Source organism: Stigmatopora argus, chromosome 10 (genome assembly GCF_051989625.1).
Source record: "Stigmatopora argus isolate UIUO_Sarg chromosome 10, RoL_Sarg_1.0, whole genome shotgun sequence".
NCBI lineage: Eukaryota > Metazoa > Chordata > Actinopteri > Syngnathiformes > Syngnathidae > Stigmatopora > Stigmatopora argus.
In genome coordinates this window covers 1,782,760-1,800,823 of record NC_135396.1, presented here as the reverse complement: position 1 = coordinate 1,800,823, position 18,064 = coordinate 1,782,760, and the positions used below count along the sequence as shown (strand labels likewise).

At 42.9% G+C, this 18,064-nt stretch overlaps 1 protein-coding gene across 4 annotated transcripts in view; it reads left to right on the top strand.

The window, feature by feature from the left end:
- sik2b (salt-inducible kinase 2b) overlaps positions 1 to 15,307 on the top strand; it is a 37,177-nt gene extending 21,870 nt beyond the window's left edge. Inside the window, exons 7-15 of one of the 4 annotated variants that reach the window (XM_077610994.1) lie at positions 1,576 to 1,802; positions 2,135 to 2,290; positions 3,369 to 3,521; positions 6,370 to 6,601; positions 6,684 to 6,977; positions 8,336 to 8,493; positions 9,341 to 9,454; positions 10,252 to 10,340; positions 11,219 to 15,307. In XM_077610994.1, the coding sequence (XP_077467120.1) occupies positions 1,576 to 1,802; positions 2,135 to 2,290; positions 3,369 to 3,521; positions 6,370 to 6,601; positions 6,684 to 6,977; positions 8,336 to 8,493; positions 9,341 to 9,454; positions 10,252 to 10,340; positions 11,219 to 11,927 (2,132 nt within the window). In that variant the 3' untranslated portion in view covers positions 11,928 to 15,307. The remainder of the gene's footprint in view (positions 1 to 1,575; positions 1,803 to 2,134; positions 2,291 to 3,368; positions 3,522 to 6,369; positions 6,602 to 6,683; positions 6,978 to 8,335; positions 8,494 to 9,340; positions 9,455 to 10,251; positions 10,341 to 11,218) is intronic. The other 3 variants (XM_077610997.1, XM_077610995.1, XM_077610996.1) reach the window with 3 other exon arrangements.
- The last annotated feature ends 2,757 nt before the right edge of the window (positions 15,308 to 18,064 follow it).

The window sequence follows — 18,064 nt, the reverse complement described above, 5'->3', positions numbered from 1 at the left end:
TCACTTCAAATTGTCTTTTAGCCATCTTTTCAGCTACAAGCATCACTATCCTAAGATTCACATCACATTCTTGATAGTTCATCCAGGATAAATTTGTGGAAATATCTTATGCAATTATTCAATGAAGGAAGGAAACATTAAAAAATAAAATTTTGTGTAAAATGTCAGGACAAATATTTATTAGCCATTGCTTAAAATTGATTAGTATGACAGTTTTTCCATCCAATAAATCCAAAGATTTGCATCTTTTAAGCTGTTTTCGCAGTTAAGGATGCTGACATTTTTTTTGTCTTCATTAATGTTTATGACCACAGGATTTATATTTCAAGCAAAATAATGTCGACTTTAATAGGAAGCTGCTTTAGATAGACTTAATAATGAAGTACTGGCTTCTTAATGGGAGCGTTCTCCTTCACTTTGTGAATTTCTACAACTCTTGGAGCCCGTGAACGTTAACTGCAATGCTTCTGTTCTGCAGTCTGGTAGTGTAATGTCCTGGCCAGGAGCAATGTGTCAGTCAGTCAGCTAGCCAGCCAATCAGCATGTTCCCAGCAGTGTCCCCGACAGAGTGCACAACCTTCGTTCCCCTGCACCATATTCATCTTTCATTGTTGTTATAAACACAGCTGCGGCAACGAACAAAAACCAATTTGTCGATGACCGTACAGCGCTTGCTACTAAAATCCAAGTTTTTATATTTGTGTTGATGCGGTGCCTGGGATGTCTACCTTTTTTATTATTAAAAAAATATCTAGAGGTCATCTGAGGAACAATAAGCAAGTTAAATGAGGTTCCTGAGAAGACGTGACCTGATGCATATTCATTTTATTTCTCGTTTTTAATTACAAATTAGAATCTGTCGTTATACTCCATTGCAAAACACTATATAATAGCTTACATGTTATTGGTCATTTTTTCCCAGCAGTGTCACTAAAATCCAAGCTAAAAAGGGGAAATTAAAGAATACATTCCTTGCAGTCGTTCTTAAAATGCAAATCTACTAACTCATGGATGTTGTTCAAAAAATAGCAAATCTGACCTTGTCCCTGCTTTCCAGCAATTTAGGTTTTTAGGGATTATCCTTTTTTTATCCAATGAATAGCACCTCAAATTTACCCGTTATGTCACAAGCAGGTGTTTTCAGCATTCCCCAACTTCTCCAAGTATTAAATTCCCTTTTCCTAGCTTTTAGGAAATATCTCGTAGGCAAAAAATGAGAGCGTATAATGAATGAATAAAAAAAAATCCTTTTGAACATTAACTTTCGGAAAAAAAACATGTTTATGCTTCAGGAGCAGCAGTCCAAAAGTCCTAAGGGTGCCGTGGGTAGGCTAGGAATGCCGTTGAGGCGTTGCGGGTGCAGGCAGGGGACCTTTATCCTGTTAAGAAGCCAGCTGTGTCTGACGTCAATCTCATCTAACCATTAAGAAGATGTCAGGAGGTCTCGTTTGGACAGTAGGAAAGTAGGAAAGAGTGCAGACGTTGCTGTTTCAGAAAAGGACCAAATCTGAAATTGCATTTTACATTCAGTGTGGTGATGGCTATTGTTTTTTTTCTGTTCTCCCCCCGTCTTAGATTGCGAGCATCTGATCCGCCGGATGTTGGTCCTGGATCCGTCAAAACGCCTCTCCGTTGCCCAGATCAAAGAGCACAAGTGGATGACACTCGATGTTCCGGTGCAGCGGACGCTTCTGTACAAGCAGGCCGTCTCGGTGGAGGGCGAGACAGGCGTGGGCGAATACAGCGAGCAGGTTCTGCGTTTGATGCACAGCCTTGGCATCGACCAGCACAAGACTGTGGAGGTAATGACAGACACATTTGGCTTCTCTCACAATGCAGCATTGGAAAAGAAAATAAGATTTTTTCCTTCTCGTCTGCATGAAATAAATGACTTGAAGATCAACAGTCAGACCAAAAGCCAAGTTTTTTTTTTTAAATATCCCGATTGGCACGCTCACCATTGAAACTTTGATCAACCTTGATTCATTCTTGCAAATTCCAACGGTGTGATATAATAGTCGAGAATAGAAAAGAAGTCTCCTTGAGTCAGACTCTGACATCGCCGAGATCAGGAGCCCATTCCTTTGAAAAATAAATAAATAACCTTGTTGCCGTGATGTTATTTCTGCTCCAGTCTCTGCAGAATAAAAGCTACAACCACTTTGCCGCCATCTACTACCTGCTGGTGGAGCGGCTCAAGGCCCACCGTTGCAGCTTCCCGGTGGAACAGCGGCTGGACGCCCGTCAACGGAGGCCCAGCACGATAGCCGAGCAGACCGTCGTCAAGGTAGTTTGTGAATAATCCATAATAATAATAATAATAATTGGACATAGGCTTTGTCATCATGATTGACTCGACAAAAAGCCTAATTGTCATCATACCCAGAGACTGCGTATGACGAAATTGGTAGTGCTTCTCCATAAGGTGCGTTTTCCCGGCAAAAGACCCAAATAAGTGATAATTTCGGACTCGTAATTTGGCATTCTGCCGTGATGGATACTTCGCATCACCCCCCCGAACGGATCACTTACCTCTCACTGTCTTTCACTTACCTTCAGTCAGCCAGTAGGAGGCAGATCACCGCCCAACGTCTATTCATATTACCTCACCCCGAAGTTATTACGCAGAAAGGATTGTGTGTCGTGTTACCGCAAGTTTAGAGTCCTGATGGATGCGGGGAAAAACTGTCCTTAAGCCTATTTGTCCGTACTTTGTGGGACCTATAGCGTCTGCCAGAGGGCAGCAGCTGGAACAGATTGTGACCAGGGTGGTATGGGTCCCTGATGATGTTCCTGGCTCTGCCGAGGTATCGAGGGCTGGCCATGTCTTCCAGTGAGGGCAGAGAGCAGCCGACGATCTTCTGGGCAGTGTTAATCACTTTCTGCATGGCCTTTTTGTCTACTGCCGTGCTTCCAGCGTACCACACTGGGATGCAGTATGCCAGGATGCTCTCCACAGTGGCTCTATAGAAGGTTACCAGAAGCTTAGTGTTCAAGTTGTTCCTCCTGAATACCCTGAGGAAATGGAGTCGTTTCTGGGCCTTCTTCACTACTGCCGTGGTGTTTGTAGACCATGAGCTTATCCATGACGTGGACATCAATGGCGTCCTGATCAAAGCACTCTTATTCACACCTGCATCCAGAAGCCGGCTATTCATTTGGTTTCTCCACCTGCTCGTCTTCGCGGCCTTGATCTTTTCCACTTGATTATGCATTATTTTGTCGTTTGTCCCCCCCCGCCTAATTTATCGTTTGTAAAATTTTCAACAATGGTGGCAGCTCCTTTTGTTGCCTGGTCGCGCTTGGAGAGTCAACAGCTGTGGTTTGAAGAAAACCTCCGAACAATTTTCCTCTTTTTCTCCCTGCAGTCGTCTAGCGGCTCGGCCCAGGTGGGCTTGCTCCCGCAGGGGGTCCGTCTGCTGCGATCCCCCGCGGTTTCCCAGGCCGCCTCCGATGCCTTCGCGTTCGCCCAACCCACCTTGGAGCAGAATTTCATGGCCGAGGACGTCAACACGCCCAAAGTAAGTCCATAGAAACCGTCATTTTTGGACTAAGACATTCGTGATTTCAAGCAGTCTCACCAAATGTCACAAGAAAATTGCATTGAAGCTGCAGTGCGGGGGGGCGGGCTTGGCCGGGCGTGGCCAGGTGCGGGGGGCGTGGCTGCAACCGGGCCTCGGCGTGGCCATATTTGTAGATGTAAACGATTCCGGCGTGAGCAAAAAATCATGTGCGTTTCTATAATACCGTATATTCTCGCGTATTAGCTGCATCCGCGTATAAGCCGCACCCTTAAAATTGCCTTAAAATCGTTGAATTTGACGATTTCTCTGGTATAAGACGCCCCCTGATTCACAATTTTCACCTCCGTATTCATGGTTTTAATAGGGAGTACAAATGTGTTACTTTGAAGGGAAAATCTTAAAAAAAATCCTCCCACGTGGTATTTCTGACATTCTTGATGAATCGAAAGCATCATTGGCTGGGTTGCACATTCCTAAAGGGTGTTGCCTGCATGTAGACAAATTCAAAAAGAAAGTCATGTGACCAGTACAACCAGGAAGTGTGTTCTCAGCGATCTAGTTTGTCATCCCAAGATAAGATGACGGCGCCCTGAGGAGCGATAGCAGGCATAAGTGAGTTTTTTTTTCATGTTTTATGCAAGATTTTTTTCTTGAATTTCATTCATCGACATTAAAAATATTTTTTCAGTTCATTTCTAAATCTTTTGCGTTATGGCGCCTTGCAGTTTCGTGCATGTCAAGCCTAATTTGTGCACATATAAGCCGTACCCTCGATTCAGTCATTTTTTAAGCGGCAAATATGGCATATATGCAAGAAAATACAGTACTTATCAGACTCTTTGCTAGCACCCCCGTCGACGACCTCTGCAAATATTTCCACTAGTGCCCCCCTGACCACGCCCCTTCCCGCTCGTACTCCTCTAAACCCTAAACGGATTTGTTCCGCCACTGCCTCAGTTTACATTTGTATTATTACTGCATATGTACACCAAAGGCCAGTCAGCTCATTAGGCTTTAAAATTCCACGTCCAGGGTCAACGTGGGGTAAAAAATGTAGCGGCTCATCGTCCAGAAAATGACGACGGCCGTTTAACTCCTGGCGTATGTGTACACGGTCTCTAACCCCATATGACAGTCCATTCACATCCGGCTTTGGTTATGGAAAATGCAGTTATTATAGTCATTATGGTCCTGCCAAAGAATGTCCAGAAACATTATCCCGATGCGCTCTGACAGTGATTCGCTTTGATAAGCCAGAGGCGTGTGTGCGGCGGCGTGCGCGCGCACATGTGCCCGCATGTCATGCTTCTTTTGCATGCTTCGTCAACCTGCGAGAGTTCAGATGACTGGTCCTCCTCTTATGTAAGCTCCGAGCCAAAACGCTCACATCAGACGGGACAGCTGCACGTCCTGCCCCTCTCTCCGACCGGCACCCCCGTGCGCGCGCACGCTTTTTTTTCCTGTGTTTTTCTGTGCCAAGCACTGACCTTTTTGCTGCCGGCTTGTCATGAGTTGGCAGACGTTTACAGAAAGTCAGCCTCGCGCGTTTTTTCGGAGCCAAAACAAATTTATTTGCAGTTTATCACTCCCCGATATGTCTTTAACGGCGCGTCCTCCACCCTGGATTCCAGCAAAAAAAAATGTGTGTGTGTGTGGTTAGCAGAGCAGGACAGGGACACGGCAGCAGTGTGTGTCGTCAGTGTTATCTGCGTGAATGGAGTACGGTTATGTAAGCGCTCCTGTAATGATGTGAGCAAATGTGTTGCTGAGCAAACGCACATTGACAGGAAGCCGCTGGACACGACCACCAATCTGAATACTTTTTTTTTGCGCTCATTAACTTTGCAAGTTTTTTTTTTACCCCCAGGATTTAGCCTTATCCTTTGTTCTTCTCATCTCCGTCTCAATGATTGTTTCCCCTTTGTGTATTCTGTGTGAGTGTGTGTGTGTTTGTGAGACGGGGGGCTGTTGGGTAACAGCATTCCGTTCCCGGCGCGGTAGTGAAAACAGATGGAGAAGTTGGGACTTTGATGATGATGGGTTTCTGTGGTTATGTTTATGAAATTCATCTGTCGTAAATGCCTCCCCCCCCTCCCAAGGTTGCCATTTAGAAAAGGGCTTTGTCATTGAAAGAGTTAGTGTCGTCCTGTTTTGATCTTAAATTAGGGCCCATCATAAAATTTTCGAAGGATTATCGGCTTTTATTATTTACACATTTATTCAAGGTCGCAAAAAATTGTCTCGGTAAGTGGAACAGCAACAGATTAGGTTTATTTTTGTTATTACGTAATGAAACGTTTCAGGTTTTGTCAAGTTGACGGCAACCAGTCTGTGCATTCTATAATGTAGCACTCTGTAATTTAGATGACAACACCTGGTATGTTTTTCTTGGGAAAGTCAGTAGCTCAAAGTGTCTATAAGAGCGTAAACCGAAAATGTATGACCTCTTTATTTAAATTCTAAATTTATGCCCCTACACGAGCACAGCTCATAATGTGATGTCTGTTATACCCATACACACATTAATAGAATCAAGCAAAAATGCATTTCATAATTAAAGACAAAAGAGCAGATTATGTGGGATACTTGCGTTTGATTGGCTAAAATATTACTAGCCTTTATTTAGTTTTTCATCACTATAAGTAAACTTCAAATCTCGGTTATTTCACTTCATTCATTAAGATTCTTTCTGCTGGGGTTCATACAGTAAAAGTGTCAGCTTTCTTTTTCACAATCTGACATTATTTTCCAAGTAAAATAAGTGATTCAGCTTTTTATTTTTGGGTCCCAAAAATGAAATTGAAATGGCTAAAATGAACAAGAGTTTCTTGTAAACCCCGTTTAGGTAAATGGCTGTCTGCTGGACCCCCTGCCTCCCTTAACTGTACTTCGCAAGTCCTCCACCTCGTCTCCTAGCAACATGATGGAAATGTCGATTGATGAGGGCATCGAGACCGAGGAGCCAGACACAGAAGAGGACACACCCCACATGCTATTAGCTTATCAGACGGCTCGTTTCGGCCAGAGGCGACACACCCTCTCCGAGGTCACTAACCAACCGGGAACGTCCAACCAGGGTACGTCAGCTCATCTTACATCAACGTAGATTTTTTTTCCCCTTCCATTTTAGCGAGACCTTTTTCTTCTTTTCCTTCTTAGGTAAACTATTCGCTCTCTGTCACAACCCCTCTACGGGAAGCATGGACTCGGACATGGGCTACGACATGGGCTCCGTGCACAGCGACCTCAGTCTGCTGGAGGACTCCCCCTCGCTCAGCGAAGTGGTCCTAGCCAACAGCACGGCGTCCCGCGTCCCGCCCACGTCGTTCCTGAGCGCGCGGCCCGCCAACCCGGCCATGGCCGCCCTGACCTCGCAGCACAGGGACGCCCACAACCGTTCGCCCATCAGCTTCCGAGAAGGACGCCGCGCCTCCGACACGTCCCTCACCCAAGGTCAGTCGCCCGCTCCTCCTCAGCCTCGGTACGATTCCACACCCTCGTCACAGTCCGGACATACGTGGCGGGACCGAAAATGTCACCCATAACAGAAGGACGCGGGTTCGACGGCGAGAAGAAGTGTCAGTAAACTGTCAAATCGTGTCTCTTTGGGTGCCGTCGCAGGGTTTGAGAAGAGTTTTGACATCCAAGCGCGTGCGTCCGCTAACAAACCCCCGCTAAAGCTGCTCCTTCCTTCACACCTTCCGATGAACTGTACATAACCATCTACATATGGCACATATAGTATCTTCCCGATTGGCTCATTCTCACCCTCTCACTCACACCCCTCCACCCCTCTCTTTCTCAGCACCCCTCCCAGCCACCTCCTCCACTCAGGCCCTCTGATGTCTGATTCACATCATGAATCACCCGCCGATATTAGGTTTCAACCCACATATGTCGCCATCTTCCCTTTTTCTACCGCTCCCGAAGCCGCAGTTTCCCCTGCAGCCGGTCGGCGCACACGGCCCGTCTCGTTTTTTTCTTTCGCTCTTATGTTTCCGGCAGCACGCAATGAACCCATGATGTCGTACTCGGTTAAGTTATTCACTGCCATTGACAGAGGTTAACTTCCAAGCCATTTTGACTGAGAAGGGATGGCTACAAATAATAGAAATTGAACTGAAGGTTAATTGAATTGGACCTCTATTGTATTTAATGTCAGGCATGGATTTTGTTCATTTTAAATTGGAGACATTTAGTTTTTAGTTCTACGCCGTCAGTGGTTACAAGGGCTGCAATGGCATTTGCTCAAGAGCAGACCTCCATTCAAGTCCTAATTATGGATCAACACTAAATGGTACTACCTCATATTTCCACGTACTGCACATGGCGACCTTTAATTACATTGGCCTATGCCCCATCCTGCCATTTAAAAAAACGGCAATCAAAACCTTTGCACAGATAATTAGTAGAGGATTTTTGTACATCATCACTCCCTTTCCGTGTTTTCTATAGCCTTCCTGATCTTTGTTCTCTCACATGACAAGTCAAAAATACAATTACAGCTTGAGAACATTAGTTTCTTCAGCTATTGACTGACAGCTAGTTTTTTTCGTCCTCTTTGTAGAGAGAGAGAAAGTTGACGCAACGGATTCTTTTGCGTCAGACCGCTGACTCGGGTTAGAAATAACTCCCACCACCACAGTGAGTCAGGTCCTATCGTTAGCAGCCACAGCTCATCACCACTGGATGGCTCTTATCAGACACGCACACTCTCTTGCGCGCATTCGCCATCTCGCCCACGACGAACGACTCGGTGACATACGTCAGCAGAGGCCATTGTGAAATCTGACTGAGAATTATTCCCACAGGTTTAGTCGCCTTTCGACAGCATCTCCAGAACCTGGCGAGGACCAAAGGCATCCTGGAACTGAACAAAGTCCAAATGCTGGTCGAGCAAATGGGCTCCGCGGACGGGACCACCATGGGCCACCCAGGACCCCAGCACCACTTGCACAACCTACTGGAGGTCAGTAACACTGGATCGCGCATCAAGCATTCACGGAAGACGTTAGCTTCTCCACTCCAGTCTGTTTAGACACGTACCATATTTTCACGACTATAAGGCGCACTGCATTATAAGGCGCACCCTCAATGAATGACATATTTTAATTTTTTTTCCATATATAAAGCACACTGGATTATAAGGTGCCCTGTCTATTTTGGAGAAAATTTAAGACTTAAGTGCACCTTATAGTCGTGAAAATACGGTATTTTAAAAAAACAAAAACAGGCAACCCGACTGTTGTGTAACCCCTCGAGAGCTGGCCAACTGAGTCTTGTTTACAGTGTCTGGCCCCCCCTCAGGGCCTGGAGCCGTGGCCAAAACTGAATGCCACCATTGTCAAAAGTAGTCCGTCTTACCCAAAGCAGAGACGGCCATTGGAAAAAAACTGAATCACGAGGTCGCATTGTACGGGAACAACCTCCATAGTTTTCCAGTAAATAAAAACAAAAACAGACAATGAATAACCAAAGCTGACAAGACCAGCCTTTTTCCCACCAATGTTCCCCATCTTTCATAATGTAATACCATAGCTCATAGAGTTGGGGAGGCGGGGTGGCATCATCCTTTTAATATGCGCTCATTCTATTTAACTAATGTGTAATCCCTGTGGGACATGCCGTTTCATGGAAGGCATCTGGCTGATCAGTCAACACAAAGACATTTTGGCAGGGCATGGTATGGATAGACCACTTAGAAGACGCCTAGAAGCACTCAGTCCCTGACGCGGCTTGATGAAGCAAGATGATTTGTTTTGTGTGTATAGTCATTGACAACTTGTGCTTGAACTTCTTGTTGTTTGTGTTGGAAGACCGAGGCAACCAAGCAACAGGAGGGTCCGACTTTATACCAAGGGGGCTCGCAGCCGCCCCTGCTGTCCCGTAGGCAGAGTCTGGAGACGCAGTTTCTCACCCATCGTCTGCAGGTATGCTAACCTGTAGCTTAAAATGCTAAATGAACACGGACCTTCTCTTCATCCATTGGTACAATTAGTTGGACTTCATTCAATGTTGGAGATTTCTCAGCCCTTTCTAGAAATGTGACATAAGTACAAAGTCACATTGCATTTGGACATAGGAATCCAGTTCAGAAAATAATGTAAACAAGGAAAGGAACATTGTGGGGTGACAGTTGTACAAGGCTTGATGTAAACCAAGGGTGTCAGACTCGGGTTGGTTCGCGGGCCGCGTTAACGTCAACTCGATTTCATGTGGGCCGGACCATTTTAGATATAATATTTCGATTTATTTTTTTAATAAATTGATTAAAAGAGCTGGATTGAAAGCCCTGAATATTCAGTTTTTTATAGATCTAAAACAATGTTTATTTGAGCTTTTTTTAATATATATTTTTATATTTTACAAAATGATTTTTGAACTAAAAACAGAAAAAAATGATTAAAAAATTACAATGATTGATTTAAAAGGGGGAAAATCAGGAAATTTAATATATATATCTATACTCTTTATTTGAATTTGATCCTAAAACAGAAAGTCGGCACTCATCATTTACTTTCCCGGGCCACATAAAATGATGCAGCGGGCCAGATTTGGCCCCTGGGCCGCCACTTTGACACATGTAATGTAAACTCTGAGCTTCTCGAAAAACACCTGTAAATTGAGTCGCTACTATATTTTCACTACCTTCAGTTAATTGATTGTACATTTTGCGCAATTGGTTTAATGAGGGGCTTATCTGATAGCCACTTTTTGTGCCCAAAAGACCAACGTTCTGGCCAACAGTCCTACAAGCTGCCAGATGTTTTGTAAGGAATCTCCCCGAAGTTTAGAGCAGCAGCTACAAGAACACCGGTGAGTTTTTTTTCTTCCCTTACTAGATGTGGTACTGGTCTATCCAGTTAGGCAGATAGTTAACAAACAAGATATTTATTTATGAACCTTGGACGGTTTACAGACCAAATGTTTATTTATTGCCTACAACCTTTGGAACAGAAGTTAAAATGTCTGGATAAGTGTTTTCAAATTACATTAGCATATATCCATGTGGGAAAAAAAATATTCTACGGTGCTGTAAATTTAATTTTTTTAAAGATATGAACCATCTTATAAAATGCATTTCAAATTAGAGTAATCAGTACAACTAAGGCGCACTAACATACAGTAATACGTAGTTTTATTTTTGTTGTTGAATGGTGATGACAAGTGACAAAGTTGATTAAGCGGCAAGAATCTGTTTTTAACTGAATTTTAGCAACATTTGCAATCCCAAAACCATACCATGAATTCATAAGGTGTTAAAGAAATTAAACTACTAAATTATTTGGCAGCCACTCGTTATGGCACGAGGTATCAAGACAATTTGGACCGTTTTTGGGCCAAATCTACCTCTTGATGAGAGGCAATCTTGATGATTGAAGTCATTCAATATCGCCAAAGAAAAATCTCCGCGGTTATGACGCTCTAAATTGCTCGGTAGAACAACACGTAGCCAATTAGAAAGCACTGATGAACGCAAGCATCCATAAAGACAAAGACATTTCAGGTAATTTTCGGTATAAATCTGTCATTCCTATCCCGAATTTTGCTTTTCTGTTCGGCTGGGATATCTTACAGGCTTCTAATCGCCCTCCTGTTTTCACTTTGAGCTCGGCCAATATCTTTTATGTAACGGCTTCATCGTGATAATCTTTCCTGGAAGCCGAGTTTGTTTGATCAAGCTCTAATTTTAGCGCAGCGACAGCCAGCCATGTCGAACCAGTCACGCGTCTAACTGGGCTGTGTGGTCCTCGCAGACTGAATCAGAAGAGGATGTACCTGCAGCAGTCGCAGGGTCTGGGCTTGCCGGTCTACTTCAATCAAATGCAGATCGCCGAAGGCTCCTACCCGAATGTCGGCGCCCCCCTGGACCCGGCGGGCTCCCAGAACTCGCCCCCGATGTCGGTCGGCGGATCCCAGCCTCCATCGCGGCAAGACGCCTCGCCCTTGTACGGTCACCCTCACAGCCTGAGCCCACTGATGGAACCGGGGGAGGGCACGCTTTACGACCCCTGCCTGAGTCACCACCACTATCCCCAGCACCCTTCCAACGTCCCACTCCTTCAGCAGCACCCCTTACCGAGCCTCCATCACCCCCACCTCCACCACCATCACCACCACCAGTTGCCTCACGAAACTTCTGCTGCTAGTCTAGGCTTCTGCTACCCCGTCGAACAGCAAGCCTCCGAAGCCTTCCCGGCGCCCCAGTACGAGTTCCCCATAGACATAAGTCTGCTCCCCGGTCCCGCCCACGTTGGCGAGGCCGAAGCGCCCGGCGCGGTGGCCTCCGCAGAACCGGGCGAGCACCGTGGTCTGGTTCTCGCCGAACTGCAGAACCCGCTCCTGGATAGCGAGATGATGGAAACGGTGGACTCCCAGCACGGCTTCGTGCTGGTTAACTGACGCTGAAAGCAGTATTAAGCACGGAAAGCAGCGTTAAGAGCAGATTTGGAGATGCGAGTGTAGCAAACGGCGAGGGTAGAAAAAAAACTGAAAAACGGTGGTTCTCGTACGACGAGGGAAAACTGTTATTTCCTCGTTGGGGTGAACCTTTGGAGAACCGTTCGTACCAAAATCCTTCCCTTAGCTGACCTCCTTAGCCTCCCTGTACTCCTTCTCGTCGGCGCCACGCGGGCGCGGAGAAGAGATCGCCGTGGGAATTCTTGCGCCGCGGGGCGAGAAGCCGATGATCACGGCGGGATGATCTCGAGCACGGCGGAGGCGTTTCACGCCGGAATGGTTGGAAAGTGAACTCGTTCTGGACTGACTGGCAACCAAAAGCACAACATGGCTGACGAGGATGGCAAACTGTTGAATCATTGATTCCGAGCGATGGGTTTATGTTCTAGGACATGATTTGATATCCCTGATTTGGAGCTATAACTTCATGTCACAGTACTTTTTTTTTTCAGTCCACGTGGTACCGCGAAACATCTAGAAACTGCACCCAAGGAAAAACCACATTTACGTGGGACCCTATGTTAGAACTCTTGGGAATCTAGACATGTAAAATCTGGAAATCTCAACTGTAAAGGAATAAGCTAAGGTTTTAGGATTAAAGTTTGCTGACATGCTTAAGTGTGGTTCATCCTTGGGTGCCATTTCCAGATGAACGACACTTAAGTAAATCCACTATTTCTTATTTCTGATACATTGCTCGATCTTTTCAGACTTGAAAGGTTTTTATGAATCAACAACAGATTTCTTTAGTCCTAGAAAACAATCTCGCTTAAGTGTTGTTCATCCTTGGGTTCAATTTTCAGGCGTTTGTGGTGTTTCACAAAACAACAGTATTTTTCAGGTGAGTCTTCAACAGTTCTTGTCATTGTTATTCAAAAACTTGATATCACAGTTATTGACTAATTGCTCAGGACCTTTTTGAGCATTCATTAGCCACCCTCATAACGAGCTTAATTGTCTTCACGAGTCAACAAAGGCTGAAAATCAAGGATGTCAAATCAACGTTTTCAGGCTTTCCCATTTGTTAATGTTGTTCTTGACGCTCTAGTCGACAACAATACGAAACTTTGGAGTGAAAAGAGAAGACGACGAGCCACCCTCATTTATCACCATGCAGAATTTCAAGTATGACCGCGCACGAATAGGTCGCACGGGGTCAGGGGAAGGGGTGCCGGAGCACAACAGTCGTATTAATTATTTGCAACACTATTAATGAAGACACTCAGTATTTTGACCGGCCGGCTACACACGCATAACCCACGGATCTCTTCAGTGTTTTCTTTTGTAACTACTGAGCTTACACTACTGAAAAAGGCTCCCAACTCCGGGGGTGCTTGATTTTGCCCATTGGGATAAATGAGGGCGCTCGTGGCCAATGTTTCCGCGACAACAACTTGCTAATTCTACCTATTTTTGTGGCAATACTGAAGCAATATTATCCCCCCTCCGAGGTGATGATGATGATGATGAATGATGAATGATGCAGGGTCCAATCCCATCGCTTCGGCCGACGACATCAGCGAGTGAGCGCCAATGCGAGTGAGTCATTTATTTTGTTTGTTTTGCACAAGTCGGAGAGAATGTCACGTGACTGAAAAGGGCCGGACCGCTTCTTGGCCAACGAATGTAACGGATGAACCCGAGCGAACGAGCGGGACCACTTTGGTGTCGGTGGCGGTGGCGGTGGCGGGCGGGACGAGAGACACTTTTCAAAAAGAAAAAAAAATAAAGGACAAAAGTACTTTTAGTTTTAGCCGCGCTCAGACTGATGAATGCATTTGAAATATCTTGCGGGTATGATGATGACAACATTTCAAGTGAGTTTGGAGAAGTGTCCACGTGAGTTAGCTTGCACATCGTTTGTAGCAACCATCACGGACTTTGAGCTTAAATCCACCGTTAATTTAATTGTTTTATTATTTGCCGTTAACGGCAATCGACTTCCCCTATTTACCAAGTACTTTTGGGGCCAAGCTGAAAAGCAAAACATGGAAATGTGGAAGAATGTGTTGGTAGATGTTATCTGAGAAGTAAAAATAATCACGTGTTTGACAAGGACATAATTTAAAATTAATAAATTTCAAGTACTGTTCAACAAATAAAATGCATTATTGATATAAAATCACTATTTTGAAATTGAGGTGGAAAATTCTAAAAGTACTCTTATCAAATTTTAGGCTTGGAATTATTCCCAAAACCTATTTCTAAAAAAAGAAGTATATATTTATATATATAATAATGAGAACTTTATAGACATTTCCACTACCGTCTGAAATTTTATAATCATTCACTTGATCAATTCTTGGAAAAATCCATCTTTTGGACCTTCGATTTTTGACATTTAATCCCTCAAATTAAAGTACAATTCTGATTTTGAATTTTGACATGCACTTAAAATATTTGGTGGACATTTTTCATTTATTCTCATCATTATTGGAACAATGCAGCAATAATTTTTCTTTAAAAAATATAGATACATTTGGCAAATATTTGAGCATTCCCTCAGTAAATTACAACTTTGCAAAAAAAAAACGTGTACAATCTTTTTCAGATTAGCCCTAAAATTCATTGGTAGTAGTACTGTCTTTTAAAAACCCTTACATCTAATAACTCATCAAAACTGAACCTTTTTAGACCCGCCCCTTTTTTTTCTCATATTTTGACCACATAGCACAATTTTCTCACCTCACATTTTCATAATGTTACGCTAAAAACTGGCAACTCCAGCAATAATAACCGATGCTTTTTGTCTTTGACGCATCGCAGCCATAAAAGACCCCAAAAAAGACTCCAATATCGCATTCATCCATTTAAAACGTGGACATTTGTTAGATAAATTGTACAAATTAGCATCAAATAGTGCGTTGGTGGTATTTGTATTCTGTGTGCCTTTTACTTTCCACATTTTAATGACGGTGATGAATTGAATTCTCATGTTTAGTATTGATTTTGTCAATGAATCCCGCCCCCTTTGAGTAGAAACCCTTTTTACAAAAGGTACCAAAACCAAAGTCCCTCAAAGATTTTGTTAGTATAGTATGAGCCACTTACAAAAAATCATTTTTTATTTTGGTGGCCACGTGTGTCAAAAGTATTCTAGCAATATTTTTTGTGTATAGTTGAAAAACGGAAATCCTACGGATACATACTAAGTGGATAAAGTACATAGATTTTTTTTAAGCCACGCCTCCCGCCCACTTTGAGCCCCTGCTGATGAAACGCAACGTGAAATAGATTATTTCTATTTTTCCCCCCTCATTGTCGTCGACCACACATAAGCTAACTTGCTGTTGAGATTAAATAAAGGGTTATTGAACAGCTAATTTGCTGATTTACTGTCTTATTGTAGCATTTAGCTGCTGCCAAGAAAAAATATTTTTCACATTAAAATGGCATACATTTTTTATAGCGTGTAAGTTTACCAGCCGTAACCATGCCAAGATTTTAATCATTGATTTTGATCCCTAATTATAATAGAAAACCACCGTTAACGTCCATACGATCCCTAACATTAAAAAATAAAAAAATGATCCCAATGTATTTTGTTGCTATAGACAGCAATATGACTGTTATGATATTTCTAAAATGTATCGCATAACTTGGAGCTAAACACGCAATGTTAGAGGACCTTTTTTAAATCATATTTTTTTTAAATGTTAAAGAAATTGTTGCAATTACGTATTTTGAAAAGTATTAATTATGCGCCTTAATTGTTTCAACATACGCAGGCAACATGAGGAGTGCCATATGACTCAGACGGAATGATGTCATTATGCTAAATATGTCTTTTTTAATTTTTTTATTTCTTAGCTTACGCAGGCAAGACTGCCACACGGTTGAGAAAGACACACAGCAAGTTTATCTTTATTCCATTTCGATACAGCAACGACAAAAATTCTATACGCCCTATTCAATTGCCAGATTTTTGTGGTATAAAAGTATATCATTTTTAAAAATTTCCATTACTCTAAAATGTGTTCAATGGGTTTCAGCACATACTTGCTACTATTTAAAGATGCACTAAAGCCCGATTTGTTTGGATTATTTTTTAAATAACTTTAGGAGCCATTTTACCAAGTTTACGTCAAGGTGCCCAGAATGTCATTTTTCAAAGTGGCGTTTTAGTTGGTCTTTTTTTTTTTTTTTTTTTTTTTGGTTCCTGCAAAATTCATAACAGATTTTTTTGCAGAAGACGCTATTCTTAAATCAGACTGTTTGTAAAAAGTTTTAACAGTCTACATCAAAATTGAAAACGGCGCTCTGGCAACCCGGACGCCGACCCAGAATTGATCTCGTGATTGGACGATTTGTGGAGGGCGGGACATCTGTTGTAAATGGAATCAAAACAATCACTTTAATTGGGTGACGATCGAACGGAGACTTAACCATTGACAAATGTTAGAAGTATTTTTGGGGATAAAAATGTTCCTTTAAACCAAGGGTGTCAGACTCGGGTTGGTTCGCGGGCCGCTTTAACGTCAACTTGATTTCATGTGAGCCGGACCATTTTAGATATAATATTTAGATTTTTTTTATATAAATGGATGAAAAGAACTGGATTAAAACCCCTGAATATTCAGTTTTTTTATAGATCTAAAACAATGTTTATTTTAGCTTTTTTAAAATTTATTTTTAGATTTCACAAAATGATTTTTGAACTAAAAACACAGAAAAAAATGATTAAAAAAATAGCAATTATCGATTTAAAAGGGGGAAAGTCAGTAAATTTAAAATACATCTATACTCTTCATTTGAATTTGATCCTAAAACAGAAAGTCGGCACTCATGATTTACTTTCCCGGGCCACAAAAAATGATGCGGCGGGCCAGATTTGGCCCCCGGGCCGCCACTTTGACACCTGTGCACTATATCGATGTAGCGCGTCAGCAAGCAATGTACCCAAACTTAGTCAAGCTGTCAGCAACATCTACAGAATCTTGAATTTAGTGCATATTTAGACTTTTAAGTGTGCCTTGCGTTAGTAAATATGTGCCTGCCTTTTGTTCGTACGGTTTATTAACGCTTAATAAGGGGAATTGCAATCTTTAATAAGGGGAGCAATTGGCACAAGAACTGAAAAGCAAGGCTTTAGTTGGCAAAGTGTTTGATCGGAGAAGGTGACAAGAACACCTAATCCACGGATTGACGTGCGAGCGGAGGCCGGTCCGATATCGTCACGGAAAACAAACGCGCAATAACCGAATCATTCCGAGGAGTGTGAAGGACACAGCGGACATTTATTTTATTTAAACTGGGAAAGAAAGTTCCGATTTCTAGAAGAATTGAATTAAATTTGAGTGCAAAGCAGATGAGCAGCAAAGCTCAACTGTGTATTTCTCCTCCCTCGTTATAAAATACACACACATCGGGTCAAAGTACGCTTTGATGACATCAGCGGTCGCCTTGACAACGGGGGAGGGAGCATTACAACATCCAACTGCGTCTTTGCCGGCAGAAGATGGGGAGGGGAGAGGAGGGAAGGGGGGTCCGGATTAGAGCTGTGCCGCTCATTAAAAAAAAGAGACGTTAATAAGGCTTTGCTTTCTTGACATGAAATCGTCAGCTGTGTTTTTCTTATGGATTTATTTTTTTTTCTCTCCTGCAAATGACGTAAATGCATCGCGCGTGCTGCGTATTAGCGGCGGAACTACGATGGCCCTCGCTAACGTGAAATCGTCTCGTAAAAGACGGGAGAAAATATAGAATGATGACTCGTGTGTTTCTTATGGAAAATGTCAACTTTTTCCGTCGCTATTTTAAGCGCTTTTGTTTTTGTTCCCGTTTTTCTTGACACGAGCACAAAACGGAAATAATTTCCCAGGAGACAAAAGGCCGGCAATAGTTGAGTTTTTGTTAACTCATTGGCTGCATGTTTTATCAAAATTTGATATTTGTAATGATTTAATTTGGTTTTACAAAAAAAATCATAGTTGCATGTTATTTGTCGTCCAATTTTTTGGGTTATTTAAAAAATGACCATGTATAGTAAGGCTTTTTTCTTAAACAATGATGTATAGTAAGGCCTTTTTTTAAAGACCATGTATAGTGAGGATTTTTATTTAAAAAATGACCATGTATAG